The sequence below is a fragment of the Bufo gargarizans genome, chromosome 4, assembly GCF_014858855.1.
Source record: "Bufo gargarizans isolate SCDJY-AF-19 chromosome 4, ASM1485885v1, whole genome shotgun sequence".
Lineage (NCBI taxonomy): Eukaryota > Metazoa > Chordata > Amphibia > Anura > Bufonidae > Bufo > Bufo gargarizans.
Window position 1 is genome coordinate 96,397,419 of NC_058083.1, and position 21,095 is coordinate 96,418,513.

General features: G+C 41.3%; 1 protein-coding gene across 1 annotated transcript in view; it reads right to left on the minus strand.

The window, feature by feature from the left end:
• Window positions 1-21,095, minus strand: part of LOC122935613 (serotransferrin-A-like) — a 68,710-nt gene that overhangs the window by 29,523 nt on the left and 18,092 nt on the right. The window contains exons 5-10 of the mRNA XM_044291395.1: window positions 20,850-20,991; window positions 20,068-20,120; window positions 19,709-19,872; window positions 17,572-17,725; window positions 13,102-13,250; window positions 2,931-3,024 (exon numbers count right to left, since the gene is read on the minus strand). Coding sequence (XP_044147330.1) covers window positions 2,931-3,024; window positions 13,102-13,250; window positions 17,572-17,725; window positions 19,709-19,872; window positions 20,068-20,120; window positions 20,850-20,991 — 756 coding nt within the window. The remainder of the gene's footprint in view (window positions 1-2,930; window positions 3,025-13,101; window positions 13,251-17,571; window positions 17,726-19,708; window positions 19,873-20,067; window positions 20,121-20,849; window positions 20,992-21,095) is intronic.

Sequence of the window (21,095 nt, forward strand, 5' to 3'; positions counted from 1 at the left end):
AAATATTCGCAAAATATCGTGAATTCGAATATGACACTTGCCGCTCATCACTAATCCTTAAGCCACTGTAACCAGTTTGACAGTATGCTTCGGATCATTGGAAGAGCCATTTCCGCCCAAGCTTTAACTTCCTGGCTGATGTCTTGAGATGTTGCTTCAGTATTTCCACATAGTCTTTTTTCCCTCATGTTGCCATCTATTTTGTGAAATGCACCAGTCCCTCCGGCAGCAAAACAACCCCACAACATGATGCTGCCATCCCCGTGTTTCACAGTTGGGATGGTGTTCTTAGGCTACCAAGCTTCTCCCTTTTTTCTCCAAACGTAACAATGGTCATTATGGCTACATTTTAGTATCGTCAGACCACAGGACATGTCTCCAAAAATGTAGGTGTTTGCTCCTGTGTGCATTTGCAAACATTAATCTGGCTTTTTTATGTTTCTTTTGGAGTAATGGCTTCTTACTGGCAGAGTGGCCTTTAAGCCCATGTTGATATAGTACTTGTTTCACTGTGGATATTGACACAATCTTACCAGCTTCCACCATCATCTTCACAAGGTCTTTTGCTTTTGTTCTTGGGTTGATATGCACATGTCGGACCAAAGCACGTTCATCTCTGGGACACAGAACCCGTCTCCTTCCTGAGCGGTATGATGGCTGGACATTCCCTTCTTGTTTCTACTTGCGGATAATTGTTTGTGCAGATGAATGCGGCACCTTCAGGCATCTTGAAATTGCACCCACAGTTGAGCCAGACATGTGGAAGTCCACAATTTTCTTCCTGATATTGTGGCTAATTTCTTTAGACTTTCCTATGATGCTACACAAGGAAGCAGTGTGTTTCAGGTGTGCATTTAAATACCCCCACAGGTGTGTCTCTAATTAACTCAGATGTTACCAACAAACCTTCCAAACACATGGCATCATCATATGGGCAGTTCAGAATTGTTTAAAGGCATAATAATCTTAGTGTATGTACATTTTTAACATTGCAGAAAGTAATAAAAATGCCTTAAAACATTCTCTCTCTCATTATTCTGGGATTTTGCAAATAATAATAATTATGGTAATCCTAATTGACCAAAAACAGGAAAGGTTTATTCTGATTTCATGTCAGATATTGAGAAAAACATGCATATGTGTCTTTTTATATAGTGTACTGTATATGAACTTCTGCTTTCAACTGTATATATATATATATATATATATATATATATATATATATATACACATTTGCAAAAAAAACTATGTGAGCCCTTTGGAATTATATGGATTTTTGAGCAAATTGGTCATAAAATGTGATCTGATTGTCATCTAAGTCACAACAATAGACAATCACAGTCTGCTTAAACTAATAACACACAAATAATTAAATGTTACCATGTTTTTATTGAACACACTATGTAAGCATTCACAGTGCAGGTGGAAAAAGTATATGAACCCCTAGACTAATGACATCTCCAAGAGCTAATTGGAGTGAGGTGTCAGCCAACTGAAGTCTAATCAATCAGATGAGATTGGAGGTGTTGGTTACAGCTGCCCTGCCCTATAAAAAACACACACCAGTTCTGGGTTTGCTTTTCACAAGAAGCATTGCCTGATGTGAATGATGACTTGCACAAAAGAGCTCTCAGAAGACCTACGATTAAGAATTTTTGACTTGCATAAAGCTGGAAAGGGTTATAAAAGTATCTCCAAAAGCTTTGCTGTTCATCAGTCCACGGTAAGACAAATTGTCTATAAATGAGGAAAGTTCAGCACTGCTGCTACTCTCCCTAGGAGTGGCTGTCCTGTAAAAATGACTGCAAGAGCACAGCACAGACTGCTCAATGAGGTGAAGAAGAATCCTAGAGTGTCAGCTAAAGACTTACAAAAGTCTCTGGCATATGCTAACATCCCTGTTAGCGAATCTACGATACGTAAAACACTAAACAAGAATGGATTTCATGGGAGGATACCACAGAGTAAGCCACTGCTGTCCCCAAAAAAAATTGCTGCGCGTTTACAGTTTGCACAAAAGCACCTGGATGTTCCACAGCAGTACTGGCAAAATATTCTGTGGACAGATTAAACCAAAGTTGAGTTGTTTGGAAGAAACACACAACACTATGTGTGGAGAAAAAGAAGCACAGCACACCAACATCAAAACCTCATCCCAACTGTGAAGTACGGTGGTGGGGGCATCATGGTTTGGGGCTGCTTTGCTGCGTCAGGGCCTGGACGGATTGCTATCATCGAAGGAGAAATGAATTCCCAAGTTTATCAAGACATTTTGCAGGAGAACTTAAGGCCATCTGTCCACCAGCTGAAGCTCAACAGAAGATGGATGTTGCAACAGGACAACGACCCAGAGCATAGAAGTAAATCAACAACAGAATGGCTTTAACAGAAGAAAATACGCCTTCTGGAGTGGCCCAGTCAGAGTCCTGACCTCAACCCAATTGACATGCTGTGGCATCACCTCAAAAAAGTGATTCACACCAGACATCCCAAGAATATTGTTGAACTGAAACAGTTCTGTAAAGAGGAATGGTCAAGAATTACTCCTGACCGTTGTGCACGTCTGATCTGCAACTACAGGAAACTTTTGGTTGAAGTTATTGCTGCCAAAGGAGGTTCAACCAGTTATTAAATCCAAGGGTTCACATACTTTTTCCATCTGCACTGTGAATGTTTACATGGTGTGTTCAATAAAAACATGGTAACATTTAATTATTAGTGTGTTATTAGTTTAAGCAGACTGTGATTGTCTATTGTTGTGCCTTAGATGAAGATCAGATCACATTTTATGACCAATTTGTGCAGAAATCCATATCATTCCAAAGGGTTCACATACTTTTTCTTGCAACTATAAATATATATATATATATATATATATATATATATATATATAAATTTGCAAAACAGATCAAGTACTCCAAATTTTTTACCATCATAAATCTCTCCCATTGCTGGAACCAGCCCGCATGCCCCTGCTGTATACAGGTATCCTCCGTCAAATGTAGCTGCATCAGCCTCTCCTTTCTGAAAAGAATAAATTCATCTATATTATGTGTCCAGTTTTTAATCAAAAATGTAAAATTTAGCATGTACTGTAAGTGCTTATGGAAAAATGAAAATCTTTTATAAAAAATAAAGTATTTGCAGGCATTCAACATGTAATTTCAAAATTAAATGTAAGTTGGTTGGTGCTCGCATGTCGTTGTGGATGACGTGATGACGTAGATGGGCGCGTCACACCCTCCCCCTCTCCTCCTGCATCACTCCACCGCGTCCCCCGCTCCGCTTGCTGCCCGGTGCTAGGTGCCGTTGCCGAGCCCCAGAGCTTCCAATGCTGCTTCTGTTGCAGTTGCAATCTCCTCAGTCCTGCCTTGATGCCCATGTAGGTCTTTCTGCCGGCTTCTCTCCTCCACCCTCTATGTTGTTCCCTTGGAGTTTGTGTGTCGTGCCGAATCCTATTGTTTCTTCGTAGGAAGACTGGTGAGATCTTTCCAACTAACAGACTAACATAGAACTACCTGATGTAATGTCACTGCTTATTTGCTATGGCTGCGGTTCCTCCGATCCTGCTTTGTTTTTCCAAATGGAACCATTTTGCCTTTTTTTTTTTCCTTGTTCTGGTGGCTGCCTCTCCTTAAGTTTTTGTTGCTTGCAGGACCTTCTATAAGGAATTTGATTTTATGTGTATGTTTTTTGGGGGCTAGTTCTTCTCATGTTGGTTATTTCTTCCCCGGTATATCACAGACTAACTGATTAACATATAAACAGCTTACCTTGGGAGGAAAAAGGAAAGTAAGAAGCAAGAAGGGATGGGAAAGAGTGAAAGAAAAAAAAAGGGGGAGAAAAAAGGGAGTAAAATGCCTTTTTTTTTTCCTTGTTCTGGTGGCTGCCTCTCCTTGAGTTTTTGTCGTTTGCTGACCTTCTATAAGGAGTTTGATTTTATGTGTATGTTTTTTTTTGGCTAGTTCTTCTCATGTTGGTTTTTTTCTTCCCCGGTATATCACAGACTAACTGATTAACATATAAACAGCTTACCTAGGGAGGAAAAAGGAAAGTAAGAAGCAAGAAGGGAAGGGAAAGAGTGAAAGAAAAAAAAAGGGGGAGAAAAAAAGGGAGTAAAAAAAAAAGGGCCCCAAGAAAATTAGACGTTCATCGGATTTATCTGGGGTAAAATCAGCCCGAGATCTCTTGAAGTGGCAAAAATAGACCAGTCCCCAAAGATCACTACGAGAGCAGGACAAAAGGGGCTGCAGGATACTGGTTCTAAAGGAAATAATAATTCTGCGGACATGGCGGGGGAAATAATGAAAGAATCCTCTCAACCTCAGGGGATAGTGAGGGTGGAGGAAGGAGAATTATCTAATGGTGATTCTTCCCCGTTAAAAGAAATATTGCTGGCAGTAAAACAAAATAGGGAATTAATACAGGACATCTCAACCCAGCTTGGATCAATTCAGACTGATGTAGTCCTGATAAGGGAGGACATTTCTAAGATTCGAGATTCGAAATATCAAAAACTGAGATCTCTTCCCTAAAGATGGATCTTAATACGCTTCAGAAAAAAAGTGGTGGACCTGGAGGACAGGTCAAGGAGATGCAACGTGAGAATCTTGGGGTTACCTGAGGGTGTTGAGAATAAAAATCTTACTCAATTTCTACAAATGTTAATTTTGGAGAAGTTTGGAAAAGAACATTTCTCCACACTGTTTTTAGTGGAAAGGGCTTACCGGGTACCCGGAGGTAAACCAATCCCTGGGAGGCAGCCACGGACACTTTTGGTTAAGATACTGGTCTCACAGGACAGAGATACGGTATTAAGAAGGGCGAGGGAGTGTCCCCCTATTGTATATAATGGGAATAGATTGGCTTTCTTTCTGGACTTTTTCAAAAAGATCCAAAAAAGGAGACGCTCCTTTACAGCTGTTAAAAAGCGGCTACAAGAAAAGGATATTAAGTACTCATTTGTTTATCCAGCTAAACTTTAGATCATCTTTAAGGATAGAACTCTTTTTTTTGATACCTCGAATCTTGATATCGACTGGCTTGATCGGAATAATATCTGATTAAGTTGTATTTTTCCTTTCTTGTTTGATATTAATGGTGGGGCCTGGTGGTAGTGAGAGGGGGAGGGATGGTCATAGTTGAGAGCTCTGTTGCAGTATGTGGCGGATCAATTGGAATGGGGAGTTAGGGGTGGGTGAGGGTGGGGGGGGCAAGAGCTTTTGGGGGGGTTTGCGATGCGTCTCATAGGTTAACGAAAGAGGGGTTGGGGCTATTGGAAGTTTTTTTAGGCTTTGGGGCTTATTTGGTTGATTAAACGTCAGTTAGAATCTTAACTTGGAATGTTCGGGGTCTGGGTGATAAATTAAAGAGACAAGCGGTCTTTAACCTGATACAGAGATATCTTCCAACTATTGTCTGTTTGGTGGAGACCAATCTTCCTGGGGTGACTTCCTGGCATGTCAGCAGGGGATGGGCTTCCCAGATTTATCATTCTACTTTTACGAGCTATTCTAGAGGAGTAACAGTTTTTATACATAGGGCGGTTGATTATGTCTGTGAGGCATCCTCTGTTGACAGGCAGGGGAGATATGTTTTTTTACATAGTAAACTTGCTGGGAAATTATGTATTTTGGCCTTTGTTTATATTGTACCCCCTTTCTCCCTATACGTACTTAACTCTTTGCTTAATTTCATGGAGCAATGGCCTGAATATCTCTCGTTAGTTATTGGGGATTTTAATTGTCATCAATTCCACTACAGATAGGATCTGTATGAAGGGACTGCCTATACCCTTCCCCAGGGGTCACCCTTAGCCCGGTTATGTCATGAATCTAGCTTTGGGGACGTTTTGGGAAGTCTAGGGCGGGGAAGAAGAACATACTCTTGCGTAAGCAAATCTGGAAAATCTATATCCAGGATAGATATGGCCTTAATAAATTAAAAATAAATGAGACATGCAAAATGGATGAAATATCAGGCTAGGTCTCTCTTGGACCACGCACCTCTTTCCCTTGAGCTATGCTTGTATGATGATAAAGATATGGTAAGACCCCTATTTAGATTCTTATTTGCTGGCGATAATGGATAACCATGATTTAATACAGCAGGAAATTGTGTGATTTTGGGAGACTAATTATAATTCAGCTAAGACACAAGTAGTATGGGACGCATTCAAGGCCTTTATGAGGGGGATTTTTGTTGGTAACATTTCTAATTTAAGGATAGGATATAGTATTAAGGAGAAGGCTTTAAAAGAAGCCGCAACATCAGCCATGAATGACTTTTCCAGGAACAAGATAGAAGTAAACAGAAAAGCCATGCAGAATGCAAGTCAAGCATACTCCGATTTTTTGCTTGATAAGGTCCAGCAGAGGTTTTCTTTAGGGTCAGAGATACTTTACTGAATCAGGTAGCCTGGGGAAAATCTTGTCCGGGGTGATTTCTAACCAAGAAAAAAAAAACTATAGGTAGCATTCGTTTAACAGATGGCAGAATTGTTAATGATCAAGAGTCCATAAAGGGTTGTTGTTTTTTTGCCATTTTTTTATCTATATAAAGCAGATACCAATAATGATGGATTCCTATTTGGATGCCATCTCTATTCCAGTCCTTACAGACATTCAAAGAGAATCGCTTGAAGTAGATTTCTCCCTACAAGAAGTAGAGGCTGCAATTAAAGCATGTTCTGGTAACTCCTCCCCAGGGAAAGATGAATTGCCATATGAATTCTATCGTAGTTATTCTCCCTAGTCTATTGAAGGTATTTGTTGACTCATTAAAAGATGGGACTCTACTGGGATCAATGAGAGAAGCTGTAATAATATTAATATTGAAAAAAGGTAAGGATCCATTGGATTTGGGGTCTTATAGACCTATATCCTTACTGAATACCGATGTGAAGCTTCTTTTAAGGATTCTGACTACAAGACTCTCTAAGGTTATTCCTTCAATCATACACCCAGATCAGAACGGGTTTATTCCAAATAAGGGGACCTATTTTAATCTTCATGGTCTGTTTACGAACATTCAGACCTCCGGGGAGGGAAGGGGGGGGGGGGGTATCCGGCTCCATCCTGTTCTTGGATACTTCCAAGGCCTTTTACAGGGTGGAGTGGAGATTCCTCTGGAAGGTCTTGGCTAGGATAGGGTTTGGAGAGAGATTTATAGATATGATCAAATTGTTGTATAGATCCCCCCTGGCAAGATTGAACATCAATGGGAGTTTGACAACAAGTTCTGCTTTGAATAGGGGTACTCGCCAGGGCTGCCCTCTATCCCCATTGCTATTTGATATTTATATTGAGCCCTTAGCTCTGGCTGTTAGGCAAGACTCTAAGATTGAAGGGTTTGGAGTAATGGGGGTGGAGGACCGCATCTCTTTATATGCGGATGATGTCTTATTTTTTTATAGCTCATACTAATATAACCCTTCCAAGACTCATCTACATAGTTAATTCTTTTGATAAGGTTTCAGGCCTAAATATAAACTGGTCAAAAACTACTCTTATGCCAGTGGATAGTATTGTACTCTCTACTGGGGGACTAAGTTGAATGTTTCTAATTCTTTTGGATATTTGGGTATGACTATATCTCATAAGATAGAATATTTTTACAGCTTAATTTGATTCCATTACTAACGAAGTTGAGGTTAAAAATTGAGATATGGCTCCGACTTCCTTTGTCTAGAGCCGATAGAGTCTCCCTGGTCAAGATGGTGATTCTGCCCCAGCTCCTTTATATCTTTAGGAATTCACCTACAGTACAGACCAAAAGTTTGGACACACCTTCTCATTCACCAAGTTTTCTTTATTTTCATGACTATGAAAATTGTAGATTCACACTGAAGGCCTCAAAACTATGAATTAACCTCTTAAGGACATAGGGCGTACAGGTACGCCCTTGTGCCCTGGTACTTAGGGATACAGGGCGTAGATGTGCGGCTGGCAGTGATTGGAACCCGGTGCCTGCTCAAATCATTGAGCAGGCACCTAGGCTAAATGCGCGGGGGGGTCCCGTGACCCCCCATGTCGGCTATCGCGGCAAACCGCAGGTCAATTCAGACCTGCGGTTTGCTACGATTTCTGCAGTTTCTGATCCCCACGGTCCCTGACTGCGGGGATCATAAACTTTAGTATTCCTAAAATACATCTGTATCCCCCCCCCCCCTGCACCCCTGAGTGATTTTTGCCCAGGTGGGAGGTGCAGGGGGAGGGTTGCGGGCGGTGCGGGCGGTGCGGGAGGCGGGCGGTGCGGCAGGCGGGATCGCGATCCCCCGCCCGCCTCCCCTTGAATAATCGTTGGCGTCTAGTGGGTATACCAGGGTGCCAGCACATTGCTAGCACCCTGGTATAAACATCTGACATCTGTGCTGCGATGTCAGCCGTTTAACCCTTTCCATATCGCGGTCCGTACGAACCGCTGTATGGAAAAGGTTAACAGCGCAGGGAGCTCCCTCCCTCTCCCATCGGGGGGCTGCTGTGCCTTTGCAGCCCCCTGAATGGAGAGGGAGAGAGCTCCCAGGCAGCCCCCTGAAGCCCCATCCTTACCCTTCCCCATCTGCGCAGTTCTGACCACTACTGAGCAGACGGGGAAGGTTCCCATGGCAACAGGACGCCTTCTCAGGCGTCCTGCTGTCCATGGTGCTGAACAGATCTGTGCTAAAAGGCATAGATCTGTTCAGACAAAGTGTAAAATACAGTACAGTACAATATATATTGTTCTGTACTGTATTATACAGACATCAGACCCACTGGATCTTCAAGAACCAAGTGGGTCTGGGTCAAAAAGAAAGTGAAAATAAAGTAAAAATCAAAAAATACATTTATCACTGATTAAAAATTAAAAAAATTAAATTCCCTACACATGTTTGGTATCGCTGCGTCCGTAACGACCTGATCTATAAAACGGTCATGTTACTTTACCCAAACGGTGAACGCCATAAAAATAAAAAATTAAAAACTATGATGAAATTGAAATTTGGCCCACCTTACTTCCCAAAAAAGGTAATAAAAGTGATAAAAAAAGTTGTATGTATGCCAAAATTGTAACAATCAAACCGTCATCTCATCCCACAAAAATCATACCCTACCCAAGATAATTGCCCCAAAACTGAAAAAACTATGGCTCTTAGACTATGGAAACACTAAAACATGATTTTTTTTGTTTCAAAAATGAAATCATTGTGTAAAACTTACATAAATAAAAAAAGTATACATATTAGGTATCGCCGCGTCCGTATCGACCGGCTCTATAAAAATATCACATGACCTAACCCCTCAGGTGACCACCGTAAAAATAAAAAAAACTGTGTAAAAAAAGCTATTTTTTGTCATCTTACTTCACAAAAAGTGTAACAGCAAGCGATCAAAAAGTCATATGCACCCCAAAATAGTGCCAATAAAACCGTAATCTCATCCTGCAAAAAATGAGACCCTACTTAAGATAATCACACAAAAACTGAAAAAACTATGGCTCTTAGACTATGGAGACACTAAAACTTTTTGTTTTAAAAATTAATTCATTGTGTAAAACTTACATAAATAAAAAAATTTATTGTATACATATTAGGTATCGCCGCGTCCGTGACAACCTGCTCTATAAAATTACCACATGATCTAACCTGTCAGATGAATGTTGTAAATAACAAAAAAAAAACGGTGCCAAAAAAGCTATTTCTTGTTACCTTGCCGCACAAAAAGTGTAATATAGAGCAACCAAAAATCATATGTACCCTAAACTAGTACCAACAAAACTGCCACCTTATCCCATAATTTCTAAAATGGGGTCACTTTTTTGGAGTTTCTACTCTAGGGGTGCATCAGGGGGGGCTTTAAATGGGACATGGTGTCAATAAAACCAGTCCAGCAAAATCTGCCTTCCAAAAACCGTATGGCATTCCTTTCCTTCTGCGCCCTGTCGTGTGCCCGTACAGCAGTTTACGACCACATATGGGGTGTTTCTGTAAACTACAGAATCAGGGCCATAAATAATGAGTTTTCTTTGGCTGTTAACCCTTGCTTTGTAACTGGAAAAAAAATATTAAAATGGAAAATCTGCCAAAAAAGTGAAATTTTGAAATTGTATCTCTATTTTCCATTAAATTTTGTGCAACACCTAAAGGGTTAACAAACTTTGTAAAATCAGTTTTGAATACCTTGAGGGGTGTAGTTTCTTAGATGGCGTCACTTTTATGGAGTTTCTACTCTAGGGTTGCATCAGGGGGGCTTCAAATGGGACATGGTGTCAAAAAAACAGTCCAGCAAAACCTGCCTCCCCAAAACCATATGGCGCACCTTTCACTCTACGCCCCGGGTTAACGAAGTTTGTGAAATCAGTTTTGATTACCTTGAGGGGTGTAGTTTATAGAATAGGGTCATTTTTGGGTGGTTTCTATTATGTAAGCCTCGCAAAGTGACTTCAGAGCTGTAGTGGTCCCTAAAAATTGGGTTTTTGTAAATTTCTGAAAAATTTCAAGATTTGCTTCTAAACTTCTAAGCCTTGTAACATCCCCAAAAAATAAAATATCATTCCCAAAATAATTCAAACATGAAGTAGACATATGGGGAATGTAAAGTCATCACAATTTTTAGGGGTATTACTATGTATTACAGAAATAGAGAAACTTAAACTTTGAAATTTGCTAATTTTTCCAAATTTTTTTGGGTGCAAAAAAAAATATTTTTTTACTTCATTTTACCAGTGTCATGAAGTACAATATGTGACGAAAAAACTATCTCAGAACGGCCTGGATAAGTCAAAGCGTTTTAAAGTTATCAGCACTTAAAGTGACTCTGGTCAGACTTGCAAAAAATTGCCTGGTCCTAAGGTGTAAAAAGGCTGTGTCCTTAAGGGGTTAACACATGTGGAATTATATACATAACAAAAAAAGTGTGAAACAACTAAAAATATGTCATATTCTAGGTTCTTCAAAGTAGCCACCTTTTGCTTTGATTACTGCTTTGCACACTCTTGGCATTCTCTTGATGAACTCCAAGAGGTAGTCACCTGAAATGGTTTTCATTTCACAGGTGTGCCCTGTCAGGTTTAATAAGTGGGATTTCTTGCCTTATAAATGGGGTTGGGACCATCAGTTGCGCTGTGGAGAAGTCAAGTGGATACACAGCTGATAGTCCTACTGAATAGACTGTTAGAATTTGTATTATGGCAAGAAAAAAGCAGCTAAGTAAAGAAAAACGAGTGGCCATCATTACTTTAAGAAATGAAGGTCAGTCAGTACGAAAAATTGGGAAAACTTTGAAAGTGTCTCCAAGTGCAGTCACAAAAACCATCAAGCGCTACAAAGAAACTGGCTCACATGCGGACCGCCCCAGGAAAGGAAGACCAAGAGTCACCTCTGCTGCGGGGGATAAGTTCATCCGAGTCACCAGCATCAGAAATCGCAGGTTAACAGCAGCTCAGACTAGAGACCAGGTCAATGCCACACAGAGTTCTAGCAGCAGACACATCTCTAGAACAACTGTTAAGAGGAGACTGTGTGAATCAGGCCTTCATGGTAGAATATCTGCTAGGAAACCACTGCTAAGGACAGGCAACAAGCAGAAGAGACTTGTTTGGGCTAAAGAACACAAGGAATGGACATTAGACCAGTGGAAATCTGTGCTTTGGTCTGATGAGTCCAAATTTGAGATCTTTGGTTCCAACCACCGTGTCGTTGTGCGACGCAGAAAAGGTGAACAGATGGACTCTACATGCCTGGTTTCCATCCGTGAAACATGGAGGAGGAGGTGTGATGGTGTGGGGGTGCTTTGCTGGTGACACTGTTGGGGATTTATTCAAAATTGAAGGGATACTGAACCAGCATGGCTACCACAGCATCTTGCAGCGGCATGCTATTCCATCCGGTTTGCGTTTAGTTGGACCATCATTTATTTTTTTAACAGGACAATGACCCCAAACACACTTCCAGGCTGTGTAAGTGCTATTTGACCATGAAGGAGAGTGATGGGGTGCTGCGCCAAAAGACCTGGCCTCCACAGTCACCGGACCTGAAACCAATCGAGATGGTTTGGGGTGAGCTGGACCGCAGAGTGAAGGCAAAAGGGCCAACAAGTGCTAAGCATCTCTGGAAACTCCTTCAAGACTGTTGGAAGACCATTTCAGGTGACTACCTCTTGAAGCTCATCAAGAGAATGCCAAGAGTGTGCAAAGCAGTAATCAAAACAAAAGGTGGCTACTTTAAAGAATCTAGAATATTACATATTTTCAGTTGTTTCACACTTTTTTGTTATGTATATAATTCCACATGTGTTAATTCATAGTTTTGATGCCTTCAGTGTGAATCTACAATTTTCATAGTCATGAAAATAAAGAAAACTCTGTGAATGAGAAGGTGTGTCCAAACTTTTCGTCTGTACTGTATATGGATAGAGGATAAGTTTTTTAAGCTTCTCGAGAGAATTATTAATGATTTCTTGTGGGGAAGAAATAAGTACGGCTTAAATTGGAATATTTATACAAGCCCTTGGATCAGGGAGATATTAATCTTCCCTACTTCAAGGGCTATTTTATAGCCGGGCAACTGTGGCTATATTGTGAATTGAGGAAAAGTGTTTTGTGTACCACTCTGGTGAGGAGATCTCTGTATAATAACATATTCACATTATTGGAATCGGGACAATTGATTAATATGCAACAGTAGTATAGAGAGGCTAAAAAGTAATTATCTAAGGCATGGGACATGCTGGGAATAACAGGATCTCTTCAGTGTACTCCACTCTAGTATAATTTACAACTACAGGCCTTAGATAAAATAGCCAGGGACCAGTATTGGCAAACAAATAATATTTTATATGTTGCACAAGTGGTGAAGAATGGAGAGATACTTCTGTTCTCAGTGTTAGCACAAAGTGAGACTATGGTTGGTTTGTCTAAAATGACTTAGTGTTAAAAGGTAGAGAGTAGAGATTCACTATGAGGTAAAGTTAAATCTAAACTACCAAAAGCATAAAAACACAGTTTCAAGTACTTTTTTAAAATATTTTTCAAGATTATTAAGAAAATATATGATTGCTTGGACAAGGCCTAAATCCTTGTTAAGGATGACAATATAAAGAAAAAATGCAATAGTGGCTTGCTTACCGCAATCTTTGTAATACATTCTTCTGCAAGGGAAGCCTCCACACATTCAATGGCTCCTGCACTTGAAATACTCCAGGTGTCGCATTTTGACTTCTCCTCTTTGGTCTGTGTGCACCAGCGGATCTTTTCTTCAGATGGCTCTTCTATCTCTGCAATATATAGCAAGACAAACTATATAACTTACAGGCTATGTACACCTTTGGAGAAAATTTTTGTTTATGATTGCAATTTACTAATTTTTGGCTAAAAATCATATTTTCAATTGGCCTTTATAAAAAATATTGACATTCTGTCACAAAGGGTTAACTGTTTTTTCTAACTGTGTGACTGGTACTTTCACTTTACGTCATCTAAAAACCCTTATCTCTGAACTACTAAGAGGTCATAAACACTTATTTAAGCCACATTCTTATGAGTAAAGAAGTGTTTATAATGAGAGAAAGTAAAGAAGAGCGCACGAAAAGGAGAGCCTGCCCCTCAAGATTGGAGACAGTTATGTGGGTCGACGAACCTGAAATCCGGCAAGCTGTAGAAGAAATCCAGGCAGCCCTGGAGATGAGAGCTCCAGGCAGACAGGCAGTGCCCCCTGCACCGACCAGTAAGGCAGGGACAGCCAGAGCTTCCACTCCTCTGTCCGGCCCCTCCCTGACTATGTCTCAACCGAACCCTGATGTGTTGCTGTATGTAGAGGCTTATTCCCAAGACATGTGGGATTACAAGAAGGTCATAGAATAGTGGGTGAAACAGGTCTTGGGCCACATGTGGCTGGGAGATACGACACTTGAGAGGGTGCTAGGCAAGCCACTGCCTCCACCAGTATTGATTTTGGGGCTCCACGGACTGCCACTGATTACTATAGTCTCCTACACTGCCCTGGTCTCCACTCACTCCTCCTTTATGATCCAGTACCAACTGCCATAGAAGTTGCCACCAGAGCAGCAGGCAGTCTACCTGGCTGCCCACAGAAACAAGCTATCACCAGAGAGCCTTCCTACCGCTACCTCTAAAACCAGAGGTTCTGTGCCCTCCAGCCCCGGCTGGAGGTTCTGAGTGGTCAGAGGCCGCATCTGCTGGATCGAGCAATACAACCCTGACAATACACCTAGTGGCCACTAGAAGTTCCTAAAGCCCTGCTGCCAGACCAAAAGCAGATGCTGAAGGGCAGGAGCATACCCATAGCTCCAGATCAGAGGAGGACTTAAAGTCCCTCATCTGAGGAGACCTCATACTGTGAACGACAGAAAAAGTAAAAGGACTTCCGGAGCCACAAAGTGGACTTCATCTGAAGGGTAAGAGGGTTGTTGTTGGCCTCTCTGTTTGATTGTTGTTGCTCTTGGTTTTATCTCTTTACCTGGACTACTTGCCCATTGAACACAGGCCTCACCTTCAGCCATTGAGAGCCTTCCTTATGTTTTTGCACCATGTCTTATTGTTTCTGCTACGTTCAAACATGGTCATGGACTTTCCCGGTATCATCCCCGCAATGTGATTTTATAATGCACTTTAGGTGGACTTTAAAGGAAATAATGCTATTAGCTATCTACATAGTTTACCCCCATCTCATTACTCTTATGGACTGCTTCTGAGGACTCTAATGCTGCAATATGGTCATTTTATCCTGCGGCAGTTTAGAAAGTATTATACTGTATGATTTGCATATTCCCCTAACCTGTTTTCTTCACAGCTTTGGGAGAGAGAGGAGCTAGCTTTGACCTGCGTCTTTGGGAATATGTGTTGTTGCTAGACAGGAAGGACAGTGAATAAAGGTCACAAGCAATACCAGTGCTACAACACCTTAAAGCACGGGTGTCAAACACAAGGCCCGCGGGCCGAATCCGGCCCGCCAGACCTCGTCATGTGGCCCGCGTAGCCGCCGCCGGCCGCCATCCTTCACCTTTTATTATCACTTCCTGCAGGCGGCCTCCGCTCCTCCCGGCTCCTGTATTGGGTGTATCAGCTGTGAGGGAGGAGGGTCTGGGGGCCGGCATCTGCTTTTATAATGACAGCGGGGCCCGTGCAGTGACTATTCTACTACACGGGCCCCGCTCACTGTATAATCGTATCTCTAATAGTTAATGGTTACCGTATGTATATAATCGCATAAGGAGCGCTGTGTATTACCGGTACTTACAACTACAAGCGCTTGCCGAGAGGAGGGAGGAGGCAGGCCAGGAGGACAGGCGCTGGCAGCGTGAGTCATACGTCACGCGCCTGCGCCGCCCACTTTATGAATGAAGCAGGCGGCGTGGGCGCTGATCCCATAGGTTATCAATGGGATTCAGGTCTGGAGAAAGTGCAGGCCACTCCTTTTGAGGTACTCCAGTCTCCAGCAGCCGTTCCTTAAAGATGCGACCTCGATGAGCTGGCGCTTTGTCGTCTATGAAGATGAATTAGGCCTCTGTTTTTAATGCAGAGGCACAATGACTGGATTAATTATGTTTTTGAAGTATTATTAGCTTGTCACTGTACCATTCACAAAGTGTAGCGCAGTTCTGTATTGACTAGACACACCTGCCCACACTAACACCACCTCCACCAAAGGCTTGTCTGGTGACAACAGTGGCTGATGCATAGTGCCCTCTTTGACGTCTCCAAAATCATTGGCGGCCATCATTTCTGCTCAGCGTGGATCGACTTTTATCAGTGAACAGCACTGAAGCCCACTGGTCCCTCATTCAGCATAGATGCTCCTTGGCACATGCAAGACGATGACACCTGTGTTTGGTGGAGTGGTCAAGTACCCTTGCACTCTGATGAAATAGGTTTTGAATAGTCTGACATGACACTTGGGTGCCTCACACCTCCCTTAAATGTGCCTGTAGTATTATGGCATTCATCATCCAGTTCTATAGAGCATTGTTCACAATGAAGCAGTCATCAGTGTGGAATGTGGCCAAAGGACATCCACTATGCCTTTCTGTGCCTCTGCCAGTCTCTCTGTATATCTGTTGCAACCTGTTGATGACACACTGTGACACTCTAAGCTCAGTGGCCACTTCCGTCTGAGAACATCCTGCTTGAAGCCTCACAATGGCGAGGTACTGTTGATCAATTGTAAGGTGTCGTCTTGGTCTCATGATGTCAAAATGTGAACAGCATGATGAGGAGGACTGTTTAAATAGCAATTCTAATAGAACCAGGAAATTTATTGGGCGATTCATGGATCAAACACCTGTTGTGAATTTTGCCGTTAAGCTCCTTGTTAGGTCCCTTTCACACGAGCGTGATTTCCACGCGGGTGCAATGCGTGAAGTGAACGCATTGCACCCGCACTGAATCCTGACCCATTAATTTCTATGGGGCTGTTCACATGAGCGGTGATTTTCACGCATCACTTGTGCGTTGCGTGAAAATTGCAGAATGTTCTATATTGTGCATTGCGGAGCGATAATCCACGCAATGCAGGCCCCATAGAAGTGAATGGGGCTGCATGAAAATCGCAAGCATCCGCAAGCAAGTGCGGATGAGGTGCGATTTTCACGCACGGTTGCTAGGAGACGATCGGGATGGAGACCCGATAATTTTATTATTTTCCCTTATAACATGGTTATAAGGGAAAATAATAGCATTCTGAATACAGAATGCATAGTACAATAGCGCTGGAGGGGTTTAAAAAAATAAAAAATTATTAACTCACCTTAATCCACTTGCTCTCGCAGCCGACATCTTTTCTGTCTCTTTCTTTGCTGATTGCAGTCAAACAACCTGTGGTGACATCACTCCGGTCATCACATGATCCATCACATGATCCATCACCATGGTAAAAGATCATGTGACGGACCATGTAATGACCGGAGTGACATCACCACAGGTCCTTTGACTGCAATCAGCAAAGAAAGAGACAGATTTTTCTCACGCGCGTGCAAAATGCATTACAATGTTTTGCACTCGTGCGGAAAAATTGTGCATGTTCCCGCAACGCACCCGCACCTTTTCCTGCAACGCCCGTGTGAAACCAGCCTTAGAGAACAGCAATTTGTGCAAAAAGTACTGAAACATTGAATAGTTGGACAAGTGTATTCAAAGGTTTAGAGAAGGTCACATTCAGTTCACCTGTAAAGGTTATAGTGCATTTAAGTTTCATCCAGAAATTTCACCCACAAGCCAAATATCCCTAACTTTTTGTGAGTAGTACATATTATGGCAGCAGAAAGCTCCTTTAATATAAAGAAAGTTCTGGAAACCAACAGATTGAAGTATTTGAAGTACTCTAAAAGCAAAGTTAAAAAATATGTAAGGATAGAAATGTATTCCTGCCATAACAGAGCAGCTTCAGTTTAAGGAGGTATGGGCTTTGAGATCTGAGCACCTTAAGTCCGATAACATTGCTATAACATTTTAAATCCCATATGAGAAGATCTTGAAGACCACTCTTGTGTTTCTTTAACGAGCTGCCTTCAGTATCTGTATACCCAGGTCTTAGGTTGAGCTGGGTATATTGATCGTTACGCTAATACCTTTAACGCATACCTTTGTGCAGTGCTTTCATGGAATCATAAAGATCTTTTCCCAAATATAAAGAGGCATCCATCTTAGCTGGGAGGGGAATGAGGGACGTTGCTGAGTTTTTGAACATTAGATTGTCCCCGTGAGGGGAAGAAAACAGTTTGCAGTCTTGTTTGGTCTAAAAATAAAATAAAATGTGTTACACTAAAAAAAGGAATTTTATATTACCTGTAAAATGCAATACATGTAGAACATGACTTAAAGTGATTTCCCCACTGAAAAAAACTTTTGATCATGGGCAGCATGCTGGCTCAGTGGTTAGCACTGGTTCCTTTGCAGCGCTGGGATCCTAGGTTTGAATCCAACCAAGGACAACATCTGCATAGAGTTTGTATGTTCTCCCCGTGTTTGCGTGAGTTTCCTCCCGTTTCCTCCCACACTCCAAAGACATACTGATAGGGACCTTAGATTGTGAGCCCCATTGGGGACAGTTGGATGCTAATGTCTGTAAAGCGCTGCGGAATATAGTAGCGCTATATAAGTGCATAAAATCAATAAATAATAAATAAACATACCCTTAAAGTAACAGCAGGCAGTTCTTAAATGTAAACAGGTCAACCCATTTGTTGATTTTGGATGTGTTGGCTGTGATTGCTGAATGACAGAGCCATCCTTTGACCACCAATTTGTAGACTCTGTGAGCCCCATACATTATGCTACTTAATGTAGACAAATGAGCAAGAACATTACAGGGAATCTCCTAGTAATCAGAATTATAACAGGACTTGCTAGAACAGTCTGGACCTATAAATATTTCCAGGTAAGACTATTTTGATGGTGGGAATAATTGCAGGAGGGCACATTTCAAGTTATTCTCGATTTTGTACAGTTTTAGGTCTATTTAACTTAACATTACACAACAAGTAGGTATTTATGTATGGGATTATCTTTCTACATCTTTCTTGTGGCTTATGAGGAGAGGGCCAGGAGCCCTGAAAAGCATATAGTCTTATCACAAGTGGCAATTTGAAGGAAAAGTCCCATTTTATTCTTTTGTCAAAACAGCACCTCCATCAGCTTGAGAATTGTTTCATTGGCAGCAGCAAGAGTCATCTATTCATCCACTCCGTTCCAACAGACAATCGACACGACAAACCAATCCACTGGCCCAGCCACGGAAGTGGTGGAACTGCAAGGTGCAGCAGACCTACCCCTTGCGGAGCACAAGTGTACAGTGCCCTACAGATTTAACCATCTTCTGGTGTTGGATGAAGCATTACACGCTCTCATGTTTGTGTGCCACACTATATATGCTCCTATGGAGTGGTAAACGGCAGGGTCGGAGCTGCTTAAGCACCTGTCATGGCTGTCTCTATTCATTCACAGCCGTTATATATGAATATGCCAATCATTGACATTGAAATGGAGATCTATCTTACGTTTACTTGCATTTAATTATTTTTTCTTTGATCTTTGGCTGAACAACTACAATCAAGATAATCAGCTATATATTAGAGGGACGTCCTATTCCTGCCACTTGTGCATACAATCATTGTGGATCCACATTATTTTAGCTGCTGGGCCCGCTGCGTATCTGTGGACATGAATTAAATCTTGAGGCCCTGCATTTTTATGAATTTTATTGCGTCATTTTTATTTTATTAGTGTTATGTATAATAATAATTATTATTATGTTTGTATGTTTTGTATTTCATGTGATTATATTTAAAATATAGCCTACAGCTACTCACCATTATTATCTGTCTACATATTATCCATTCAGATCACATTTAGGCTACATCTACACGACGACATTTGTCGCGCGACATTTTGTTGCACTAATGTCAACGCAACAGTTTTTATGATGGCGGTCTATGGTGTCGCACTGCAACATGCGACATGCTGCAACTGCGACGCAACAGTCGCAGAAAATCCATTCGAGATGTTGCATGTTGCAGTGCGACACTATAGACTGTCATCATAAAAATTGTACGCGCGACATTAGTGCAACAAAATGTTGCAGTGTAGTTGTGCCCTATCTGTCGCGCGACAAATGTCGTCGTGCAGACGTAGCCTTAGCTGGCACGGTGGATCCTTAGAAGAGACAGATACAAGAAGGAGACATGCAACACAAAATCTATATCTACATCTTTACTGTTACCTGAGCCTGCGTGAGGAATTCAGTAATAGCTTGAATCTTGCTCTCATCTTGACCGGTCACCACAGCATGACCCGGGATTCTTCCCCAAAAACATTTTTCATAATCGCTGATTGATCTCCTGGTATTGTCTAGGCACAGCAGCTCGTAATCCTTATGTAATTCCTCTATAAAACAATAAGCAGATATATTTTTTACATTTGTTTTATTTATTTTTCTTATAGATGAACCACTAGAGAATAATTTAAGGCAAAATGGAAAAAATTTTACCTCTTCCTCTAGCATATGGTTGAGCACTTTTAAAATTTTAGTAATAAGCCTGTAGCCATCATGGTAAGAAATTATGAAAAGATTTCAGTTACCTGGAATAATGTGATTCACGAAAGCCACGTCTCCCTTTCCATCTTTCAAACATCTGCATGACAAATAAAGGCATATTGTATATAGTCTATGTGGATTTATTTAATAAAACATATCCTAATTGGAGTAGAAGCTTTGATTTTCTGAAAAATCTGGCTTCCTGGAGCCACCACTAGAGGGAGTTCACTGCTCATGAGTCATGCATTAACTTGAATAATATAACAGTATGCAGTAAGCTGCTAAACTCTCTCCAGAAGTGTCACTTACAAGAAATGCACAGTGCATACACTATATAATGAAAAATAGGGAAAATTTTACGTGACACAGTCCATAATGAGAGGCAGCTAATCAAAATCACACACTTTGAAAAATGTATAAATATGTAGTATAGAAACCCAGATGTGCATAGTAATTACAGCATCATAGTTAATAAGGCAAATGTACCTATTACATACTGAATGTCACTTGTACATAACAATCATTATGTTACCAGGTCACAGTCTTTAGGGGACATAAGCATCAATTCAAAAATATAACAATACATCTACCAAAACATATACACATACAGACCAAAGAGGTCCTCATACCCCAACACATGCTTTAATGTGGCTTCTTCTGGAGATTATGTTTAGAGGGCAAAGATAACAGTACCTTTGTTCCCTGTAACTCCAGGAAGAAGACATGACACAGATTCAAAAAAAGTATTTTTATTGATGGCAGAATCATGTAGGGAAAAATAGCTGTAATGTACAATGGTCAGAAGAGAAAATGTCTTTCTACTCACCTAGTAGCACCAGCGTAGCCATAATATATCTCACTTTGAGTTTTCTTACACCTCTTGTCCTTTCCTTGTACTGGACACTGTCTGCACAGTTTTTCTTCTTTGGCACCTGGGGCACAACTAGCTGCGAAAAACCCTGCAACAGCTGTACAGAAGAAAGGGTACAATGGTATGGCTTTGGTAAGGTACAGATGAAACAAAGCTTAGTGTCTTTGACACAGGTCATCCTGATATCATTCATGATGTGTT